The sequence below is a fragment of the Pristiophorus japonicus genome, chromosome 19 (assembly GCF_044704955.1).
Source record: "Pristiophorus japonicus isolate sPriJap1 chromosome 19, sPriJap1.hap1, whole genome shotgun sequence".
Taxonomy (NCBI): domain Eukaryota; kingdom Metazoa; phylum Chordata; class Chondrichthyes; family Pristiophoridae; genus Pristiophorus; species Pristiophorus japonicus.
In genome coordinates, this window is record NC_091995.1 from 78,006,784 (window position 1) to 78,017,838 (window position 11,055).

Below are 11,055 nucleotides of genomic sequence, written 5' to 3' on the forward strand. Positions count from 1 at the left end.
CCCCGCCCGCTCCCCATAACCCCTTATCGTTTAAGAAACTGTATTTCTGACTTAGATTTATTCAACGTCTCAGTTTCCACAGCTCTCTGAGGCAGCTAATTCCAGATTAACAACCTCAAGAAGAAATTTCTCACCTCAGTTTTAAATGGGCGGCCCCTTATTCTAAGATCATGCCCTCTAATTCTAGTCTCCCCCATCAGTGGAAACATCCTCTTTGCATCCACCTTGTCAAGCCCTCTCAATCTTATACGTTTCGATAAGATCACTTCATTCTTAATTCCAATGAGTAGAGGCCCAACCTACTCAACCTTTCCTCATAAATCAACCCCCGCATCCCCGGAATCAACCTAGTGAACCTTCTCTGAACTGCCTCCAAAGCAAGTATATCCTTTCGTAAATATGGAAACCAAAACTGTACGCAGTATTCCAGGTGTGGCCTCACCAATACCTTGTATAGCTGTCGCAAGTCTTCCCTTCTTTTATACTCCATCCCCGTTGCAATAAGGGCCAAGATATCATTGACCTTCCTGATCACTTGCTGTACCTGCATACTATCCTTGTGTGTTTCATGCACAAGTACCCCCAGGTCCTGCTGTACTGCGGCACTTTGCAATCTTTCTCCATTTAAATAATAACTTGCTGATTTTTTCTGCCAAAGTGCATGACCTCACATTTTCCAACATTATACTCCATCTTCCAATTTTTTGCCCACTTACTTTGCCTGTCTATGTCCTTTTGCAGATTTTGTGTGTCCTCCTCACACATTGCTTTTCCTCCCATCTTTGTATTGTCAGCAAACTTGGCTATGTTACACTCAGTCCCTTCTTCCAAGTCGTTAATAGACTGTAAATAGTTGGGGTCCTAGCACTGATCCCTGCGGCACCCCACTAGTTACTGGTTGCCAACCAGAGAATGAACCATTTATCCCGACTCTGTTCTGTTAGTTAGCCAATCCTCTATCTATGCTAATATATCACCCCCCAACCTCGTGAACTTTTATCTTGTGCAGTAACCTTTTATGTGGCACCTTGTCAAATGCTTTCTCGAAGTCCAAATACACCACATCCACTGGTTCCCCTTTATCCACCCTGCTCGTTGCCATCTCCTTTTGTCTTACACCATCATCCCTTTTGTCATTTAATCACTCCTGCCTTCCACCCGATCACAGACCTTCCCTTGTTCCTTCCTCCCCTCCCCCATTTCCCTGCCTCTGCACTTGCTTAAAACCTGCTGCATTTCTAACATTTTAGAGTTCTGATGAAAAGTCATCAATCTGAAGCGTTAACTCTTGCTGCTCTCTTCACAGATGCTGCCTGACCTGTTGAGCATTTTCTGTTTGTATTTTTGAAAAGTTTGAATGTTGATCAAGACCAAAATGCAAGGTATGATATGGTTGCACTGCAATTAGCTACTCCAGTCATCCTTACTGAAAATGCAGCATTTTAACCAACAGAATTCGGAAAACCTGTAGAGAAACATAACAGAATCTGAATGAAACAAACTGGACAAATGTTTAATATATACTATAACGATTAACAGTGCTTTTCCATTTCGATACAAGCTCTTTTTTCCCCCTCCGTCTCTCTCGCTTTAATCCAGACTTTGTTCACAGACAGCACAGAGCTGCTGCCAAAATGCTGCCTCCGGAGCAGCAGGACATGGGTTGCGAACGATAATTTCCCATATGGACAGACCGCCAGCAAAGGGAACTGTCAACATCTCGATTATAATGACGGGAAACAAAGTAGCAGGCGAGTGCTCCCAAGGCTGCTCACCCTGCTCAAGTTCCAAAGATTATTTATGAGGCAGGACATTCAAATAAAAAAATAAAAAATTGAAGTTCAATGCACACACATGAATGTGGCAAGAAGAAAATTGGGTAGCTCTGTAATCATATACAAGTTGCCCATAACACAATATGCTGTTCAGCACCTCTCTATTTCGGTCATGAAGGAGGGTCTGATCAAAGAGCTGAGAGCCAGGGCAGACACACCTGGTACCAGGCCTGCCGCAACCTTCAGCATGTGGAGAAGTCTCTGGGCGATCACAGCTCTCCTTTCTGTGGACTAAACAAGAATGTGTGTTACACCGGCTCAGTTTTATCCTGTTGGCATACCGCAAGAAACAAAGATCAACCTAGAAATCCCACAACATGCGCATGAAGTCCTTCTCGTGCTCAGTTACCCACAAAAGTGGGTGGGGTTTTCTGGTCCCTCTTTTTACAACATTCACCCGTTTCCCACAACAGTGACTACACTCCAAAAGTACTTCATTAGCTGTAAAGTGCTTAGAGACATCTGGCAGCCGTGAAAGGCGCTATATACATGCATGTCTTCTCTCTTTCTTCTCGCTCTGCATCAAGAACAATTCCCAAACCAAGGAGGACCGGTAGTTGCTCCTTTTGATCCGTTTCAAAATCATTGAGCGCATGAGCAGGTAACCTGCAGCCAGACAAACTCACTAAATTTCCCTCCCAATATCACCAAGAACAGCCCCAAAGCTGCATATGACAATCTTATGGGTGAGAGCTGGGATTTTTTTTTTTTAAAAAGCCCAAATTAAGTTTATTCCAAACTTATAAATATGTTCATGGCCAAAGATTAAAATTGCCAATCTGCTCAGCTCTGATTTTGTTCCTCCATTAGGTGTTCGATCTTTGGAACAAGGTGCAAGAGCGTGCAATACAGTACGCAGTTTGAGTTATTCTAGCATTGTAGCACAATGGGTGCAGGGATGTGAAGCAAGAGGGGAACCCGGAGACTGCAGTAAGGCGAGGATATCCTTAGGAGCACGGTTTGTGGGCCGGGAGTGCTTCTTCCCAGACTTCCAGCCTCCCCACTAGAACATTCACCCTCCCGGGTCAGGGTTTCAGGATTCAGAACCCCCGCACCCCCACCCCCACGCTCAGGGATCAGATCTACCTGGTCCTGCAAGCTCTTCACCAGCAGTCCACGCCCGAATGGAAGCTAAGCCTTCTGGAAATCCAAATACACCACATCCATTGGTTCCCCTTATCCATCCTGCTCGTTAAATCCTCAGAAGAACTCCAGCAAATTTGTCATTTTGGGGGACAGAGTTCAGACAGTGTTGAAAATGGCAACTCAATGGGGAATTTTGAAAACATAGGAACAGGAGGAGGCCATTCAGCCCCTCAAGCCTGCTCCACCATTTAATGTGATCATGGCTGATCTGTGACCTAACTCCATATACCCGCCTTTGCCCCATATCCCTCAATACCTTTTGTTAACAAAAATCCATCAATCCCAGATTTAAAATCAATTGAACTAGTATCAATTTGTTTGTGGAGGAGGGTTCCAAACTTTCACCACCCTTTGTGTGTAAAAGTGTTTCCTAATTTCACTCCTGAAAGGACTGGCTCTAATTTTTAAGACTTTGCCCCCTAGTCCTAGACTCTCCAACCAGCAGAGAGAGTTTTTCTATCTACCCCATCTGTTCCCCTTAATAACTTGAAAACTTTGATCAAATCACCCCTCAACTGTCTAAATTCCAGAGAATATAACCCTAATGTGTGTCATCTCTCCTTGTAACTTAACCCTTGGAGTCCGGGTATCATTCTGGTAAACCTAGGCACTCCCTCCTAGCGCCTTCCTGAGGTGTGGTGCACAGAACTGCTCACAATACTCCAGCTTCCTACCATTTTGCGTGGAAAAAAAAAAATCAGACTCGAGCTGCAAGACTGCACGATCATAAACCAGAAGGCAGCATTCATTTTTGGGGAAAGAGTTCAGTTTGCCAGTGTTGAAAACAGCAATTCTTTTCTCAAAATGGTCTTTCCTTTCTCAAAAGACTGCAGCTAACAGACACAGCCTCCCTACTTCTGCCACCAGTGCCTCTCTGATTTTCATTCGCCATGGCCAATGAGAAAGGGGTAGTTAGCTTATCGTCTTCCCGCTCTAAAATAGAACACTATATTTCCATAGAGCATTGCCTACTATGCATCCAGCTCCAAGGAAGAGAAGCAAGATGCAGTGACAGGTGATCCTCCCAACAGGGAAACAATAGCTTGCATATGACTGACAACACAAGAACGGTCTCAGAATTATTCTTACCTCCAGCTCGGCATGAAACAGGGGGCTGGAGTAGGAATCTGCCAGTTGCTTCAGAGTGTACATCTCTGTCGATTGGTGCTTAACAGTCTTATCTGTGCCAGGAAAGCAAATGGAAACAAGATTTGAACAGGAATGCCAACGTCTCAGTTGGATGCTGTTCAATTGAAGTGTGCCCTGGCCACTTCACAGCAGTTTAAATTACCTGCAGTTCACACGGTGGACTTCTCCCGGATTACTTCTCGATCGGCAGTGAGCCGGACTTTACAGATGCAGCAACTTTACCTCAGGTCTCGGTGCTTTCTACCTGCACTCCTGTTCTCCAGCATCGGACCTTTATCGTTTCCGATTACATTATTCCTTACTTTCTGTCCACCCACTCCCCCAGCAAATTCTAAATCTAGACTTGACTTCTGGTCATTATTGAGCTTCAGAATTGTATTCTCAAGTTGATTAAGCTGTCAAAATAGAACGGCATCCGAGTAGTCAACTCGAGGGGCCAAGACCCACCACGCAGGACACCAAAGTTGAAAGGGGTGCGAGAAGACGAGATGAATCAAGTACCAGAGGACAGGTTAACACAAATTTGGCTTTTAAAAGCTTGTGGACTACAAGAGAAGAGGGAAAGGTGAGGAGTTCAACAGTACTACGGGAATGGAAATTAGGAGCGACATCAGTATGTGACAGCAGGTGGCGGGGGGGGGGGGGGGGGGGGGGGGGAGTCTCTCAAAGATTCCTTGAGATTTTCATTTAGAACTTACCCCCAACTGCAAGAAAGCAAACTTTCCCAAGAAAGAAATTCACATCAACGTAGGCAAGCGATGACCTCACAGTTTCTACACTGAAATTAAAACAAAGATCAGGGCTTAATGTAGCATTTTCTCAGACTATATTGGTCACTCTCAAAACAGGAAAGAGAGAAACAGTACAATGGTGCCAAATAAGAGAGAGACTTGGATTTATATAGCGCCTTGCACAACCACCAGACTGCCCAAAGTGCTTTACAGCCAAGTACTTTTTGAAGTATAGTCCGTGTTGCAATGTAGAAAACGCAGCAGTCAATTTGCGCACAGCAAGCTCCCTCAAACATCAATGTGATAATGACCAGATAGCGACCATTGATTGAGGGATAAATACATACCAGGACACCGGGGATAACTCCCCTGCTCTTCTTCGAAATAGTGCCATGGGAACTTTTATGTCCACCTGAGAGAGTAGATGGGGCCTCGGTTTAACGTCTAATCCACAAGACTGCACCTCCAACAGTGCAGCGTTCCCGCAGCTCTGCACTGGAGTGTCAGCCTAGATTTATATGCTCAAGTCTCTGGAGTGGAACTTTCTGACTCAGGAGTGTGTGCTGCCCACTGAGCCAAAGCTGTCATAGAAACATGATTAAAGTTCTTTGCAGTTTTATGTCCACCCCTCCTTTAAAGTATACTGCTTGTATAAAGACAGATGCATACTTTCAAGATGTTCACCCTTTTTTTGAATGAAACCTCCCTGTTTATCCTGTAGTTTTACCTGGAGGGACAAAAAGTAGCTGCCAGTAGTCTGAATGGCAAGCCCTTCTCGTCAGCACCCTGCATCTGAAGCTCAGTACGGTCAAACTCTTACCTCAATTACTTGGAGCTTACTTTGACCCATTAAGCATTACACCGTCAGGACCTCAAATCAGAATTTGCTGCGTGCTCTCAACTTGCATAATTCTGGTGGGGTAATAGTCAGGGGCAAGCATTATAACCCATCATGAATGACTTAATTCAAATCACCTACATTCAGACAGAATATTAGCACTGATTAACACAATTATCCTTTCATGGATAATTACCATTATATTAATCAGGGCAATCAGATTTTATTTAGTGTGTTGCTTCTGATGTACTAAAGGAGAAATATCACATTGAATTCAACACTAAAATTGTGCAATATATTTAACTTATCCACTCAAGTCGTTCATGGCAGTGTCAGCCTTGGCTCAATGGTAGCCCGAGTCAGAAGGTCATGGCTTCAAGCCCCACTTGAGACTTGAGCATGTAATCGAGTCTGACACTCCAGTGCAGTGCTGATGGACAGACTTCGGATGAGACGTTATACCAAGGCCCGGTCAGCCCTCAGGTGGACGTACAAGAATACACAGCACTATTTGAAGACCAGTGGAACTCTCCCTGACCTGGCCAACATTCACCCACCAATCAAAACTGGCTGACTTTTTTTAAAACCACATTGCTATTTACGTGACCTTGTTACCACTTTTCCTACATTACAACCCTGACTACACTTCAATAGTGCAGGTTGAACCTCCCTTATCCGGGACTCCTTTAACTGGCAACCTCCCTTGTCCGGCATCATTCCCGGCCCCGGGGCAGGGCACATGCACAGAACATGGAAAACATCTATAACACCTGAGTACTGTTCGAGTGGGACAGGAAATGTAAATGTTTTAGATCAACAGTTGGAGTGAGATAAGGATGCATACTACTGCCTGATTTATTTAATTTCACACTGGAAGCAGTAATGAATCTTGCAGTAAGATGATATTGGACGGATGGCAAGAATTTTAACTCGAAATGCTGCGCAATAGGCTTCTATACAACATTGTTGTCAGCAGTGGCAAACCAACATCGCGAGAGACGGAGGCCCGAGATTTCAGCTTCGGGGTCGGGACTCCATCTTGAAGCGTGGAGAAGAATCGTGCGGAGAAGAATCATGGCAGGCATTTGAGCCGGAGCGTGGCGGAGGCAGTCAAGGGCACGAGCGCTGTCATCAAGACCGGGTAAGTCAAGGGTCGGCGTGACCTCCCGTCATCAGACAAATCCTCTTATCCAGCACAGGCCAAGTCCCGATGGTGCCAGATAAGAGGTTCAACCTGTACTTCATTGGCTGCAAAGTACTTTGGGACACCCTGAGGTCATGAAACCCACTATATAAAGACACGTTCTTCCTTTCGTTACATATAACCAGGAAATAAATACAAGATTTAGAAAGGGCTACATTACTTAGAAATAAAGAGAAAGTAAAGCTAATCTAAAAATTTAAGAGCAAGTAGGGGAAGAAGGAGAAACAGTGCAAGCAGAAGGCATTAAAATACATTTATTTACAAGTGTGGGGGTTTATTCTGGCAGTATAGTTAAAATTACAACATTAAAGCTACTTCTGATATGTGAATTACTTTATTACTGTAATATATTATGCTTTGTTTCAGCATCAGAGTGCATAAGCTTAAGGGGCCGAAACTGACCACGATCAAAAAGTATCGCACTCACCGATCTTGAAGATGTTTCTCCACCCCAATCCATTTGGGGCGGGGAAACAGAGCGATTTTGAGCTTTTAAAAAAAAAAAATCGGCTTTCAGGCAGTGGTGAGGGCAGAAGTGGCGTTGGAGCTGGGCAGCCTCGCCGCACTGATGACATCAGCACAACCCAGACGTGCCGCTTCGACACGTCACAACGTCACTCCTCTTCAATCAAAGGGGAGGGCCGCTGCGAGCTCCGCATGGGGTTTAGTTAGGCCCATTGGGCCACCAGGGAGTCTTTTTCCATTCCAGTGACCTGGCACCCAACAGGGGTTGCCGGGCTGCCTGTTGGTGGCCCGGCCAAACCCGTGGCCACCATTGTCGGGCCGACCTTTGAGTCGGCCGACAATTGAAATAAAATAGGCAGGCAGTTTTAAGGGAAGATGCATCGCTCAGACACAGGCAGCTTGGAGAGGAAAGGGCTGGGGAAAGCTGCAAGGGGCACCAAGCAGCGGTGCTCACGCAGGCAATTTCCCGCGCGAGGTGGTAATGGACCTTAAAGAAGGGGCAATTTCAGCCCCTAAGGACTTTTTTTTTTTAAAAAGTCCATTAAATCTCAGACGTGTTACAGCAAGCTGATCCAAGTCAAAAAGGTCTGTCGTCCCAGGTTGGCAACACATTGTTGATATAAACTGAAGCCGGGTCCCTGAGCAATCTGATTTTTATGGCTGTTGAGAGGCAGTGGGACACTCAGACCTCTGGTCTCAGCAGCCCTTCAACTGGCTCAGTAAGAATGGTGAGCACACGGTCAAGGGAAGGAAATCAGTACAGCTGCCTTCGTGCTAGTCTCCATGAGCGCTGCTCTCCCGACACTGACAATATACCATTGCCAGATCTTACAGCAAATAGACTAAAGTTGCGACAGGTGACGCAACTCTAAGGCAATTTCAGCTCACCTGTGCTGACTCCGCATATCCATGAGGAAGACGATGAGGTCTATTCGCGGCCTGCTGTGCTCATTCTCCACAGGCAACGGCAGTCGCTTCGCCAAGTGACTAAAAGGAGAACTATCTTCAGCTTTGAGCACCAAAACTCAGGAAAGATTTACTGTACTAGCATTGCAGGATGTACAGCACAGAACAATACCAGAGCTTAATGTATTAAATTATGAGGACAGGTTGATTAAACTTGGCTTGTATTCCGTTGGGTTTAGATGATTGAGGAGTGCTCTCATCGAGGTGTTTAAAATATTGAAGGGATTAAGCAGAGGAACTATTTCTCTGGTGAAGGAATCCAGAACAGGAACACACAATCTTACAAAAAGGGCTAGACCATTTAGGATTGAAATTAGGAAGCACTTTTGCACAAGGGTAGACGAAGTCTGGAACTCTCTCATAAGAACAGAAGAGCAAGAATGTCCTTCCTCAGATTAGGAGACCAAAACTCAACACAATATTCCAGGTGAGGCCTCACGAAGGCCCTGTACAACTGCAGTAAGACCTCCCTGCTCCTATTCTCAAATCCCCTAGCTATGAAGGCCAACATACCATTTGCCTTCACCACCTGCTGAACCTGCAGGCCAACTTTCAATGACTGATGCACCATGACACCCAGGTTCTCGCTGCACTTGCCCTTTTCCTAATCTGCCACCATTCAGATAATATTCTGCCTTCGTGTTTTTGACATCAAAGTGGATAACCTCACATTTATCTATTGAGGGAGTACAGCGAAGGTTCACCAGACTGATTCCCAGGATGGCAGGACTGACATATGAGGAGAGACTGGATCGACTGGGCCTGTATTCACTGGAGTTTAGGGGATCTCATAGAAACATAAAATTCTGACGGGACTGGACAGGTTAGATGCAGGAAGAATGTTTCCGATGTTGGGGAAGTCCAGAACCAGGGGACATAGTCTTAGGATAAGGGGTAAGCAATTTAGGACTGAGATGAGGAGAAATTTCTTCACTCAGAGTTGTTAACCTGTGGAATTCCCTACCGCAGAGTTCATTGGATATATTCAAGGGGGAGTTAGATCTGGCCCTTACGGCTAAAGGGATCAAGAGGTATGGAGAAAAAGCAGGAAAGGGGTACTGAGGTGATGATCAGCCATGATCTTATTGAATGGTGGTGCAGGCTCGAAGGGCCAAATGACCTACTCTTGCACCTATTTTCTATGTTTCTATAATTAGGAGCAGGCCGTATAGCCCCTCGAGCCTGCTCCAGCATTCAATAAGATCATGGCTGAATATTGACTTCAACTCCACTTTCCCGCCCGATCCCCATATACCTCGATTCCCCTAGACTCCAAAAATCTATCGATCTCAGCCTTGAATATATTCAGAGACTGAGCATCCACAACCTTCGGGGGGACAGAGAATTCCAAAGATTCACAACCCTGCGTGAAGAAATTCCTCATCAGTATTAAATGGCTGACCCCCTTATCCTGAGACTGTGCCCTCTAGTTAAGAACATAAGCAATAGGAGGAGTAGGCCATTTGACAACTCGAGCCTGCGCCACCATTTAATAAGATCATGGCTGATCTAATCATGGATTCAGCTCCACTTCCCTGCCTGCTCCCGATAATCCTTTATTCTCTTATCACTCAAAAATTTGTCTATCTCCGCCATAAATATATTCAATGACCCAGCCTCCACAACTCTCTGGGGCAGAGAATTCCAGATTTACAACCCTCAGAGAAGAAATTCCTCATCTCAGTTTTAAATGGGAGGCCCCTTATTCTGAGACTATGCCCCCTAGTTTTAGTTTCCCCGATGAGTGGAAAATATCGTCTCTGCATCCGCCTTGTTAAGCCCCCTCATCATTTTGTATGTTTCGATGAGATCACATCTCATTTTTCTGAACTCGAATGAGTATAACCTTCATAAGTCAACCCCCTCATCTCTGGAATCAACCCAGTGAACCTTCTCTGAACAGCCTCCAATACAAGTCTATCCTTGCTTAAATACGCAGTACTCTAGGTGTGGCCTCACCAATATCCTGTACAGTTGTAGCAGGACTTCTCTGCTTTTATACTCTATCCCCCTTGCAATAAAGGCCAATATTCCATTTGCCTTCCTCATTACTTGCTGTACCTGCATACTAACTTTGTGTTTCATGCACAAGCACCCCCAGGTCCCTCTGTACTGCAGCATTTTGCAATTGTTCTCCATTTAAGTTATAATTTGCTTTTCTATTTTTTCTGCTACAGTAGATAAACTCACATTTTCCCACATTGTACTTAATCTGTCAAATTTTTGCCCACTCACTTAGCCTGTCTGCATCCCTTTGCAGATTTTTGTGTCCTCACAATTTGCTTTTCCACCCATCTTTGTATCAGCAGCAAACTTGGCTACATTACACTCAGTCCTTTCATTCAAATCATTATAGATTGTAAACAGTTTTCCAAATATCCTGCTACCGCTTCCTTAATGCTTACTGTACCTGTATGCTAGCTTTGTGTGTTTCTTGCACGCGAACACCCAAATCTCTCCCCAAAAAGGTTGTGGATGCTGGGTGCGGGGGTCAATTGAAATTCTCAAGACTGAGAGCAATAGATTTTTATTGGGCAAGGTTATCAAGGGACATGGAGCAAAGGCAGGTAAATGGAGATGGGGCACTGATCAGCCAGGAATTAATTGAATGCCAAAACAGGCACAAGGAGCTGAATGGCCTACTCCTGTTCCTGTAGCAACAACTTCCCCATTTTGAATCAGACCCAATCCATCTGTGGTCATAGGATGATACAGCACAGG

General features: G+C 45.0%; 1 protein-coding gene across 1 annotated transcript in view; it reads right to left on the minus strand.

The window, feature by feature from the left end:
- Positions 1 to 1,492: 1,492 nt before the first annotated feature.
- Positions 1,493 to 11,055, minus strand: part of pane1 (proliferation associated nuclear element) — an 11,961-nt gene continuing 2,398 nt past the window's right edge. Inside the window, exons 2-6 of the mRNA XM_070861671.1 lie at positions 8,793 to 8,863; positions 8,257 to 8,355; positions 4,829 to 4,908; positions 4,071 to 4,162; positions 1,493 to 2,066 (exon numbers count right to left, since the gene is read on the minus strand). Coding sequence (XP_070717772.1) covers positions 1,926 to 2,066; positions 4,071 to 4,162; positions 4,829 to 4,908; positions 8,257 to 8,355; positions 8,793 to 8,863 — 483 coding nt within the window. The 3' untranslated portion in view covers positions 1,493 to 1,925. The remainder of the gene's footprint in view (positions 2,067 to 4,070; positions 4,163 to 4,828; positions 4,909 to 8,256; positions 8,356 to 8,792; positions 8,864 to 11,055) is intronic.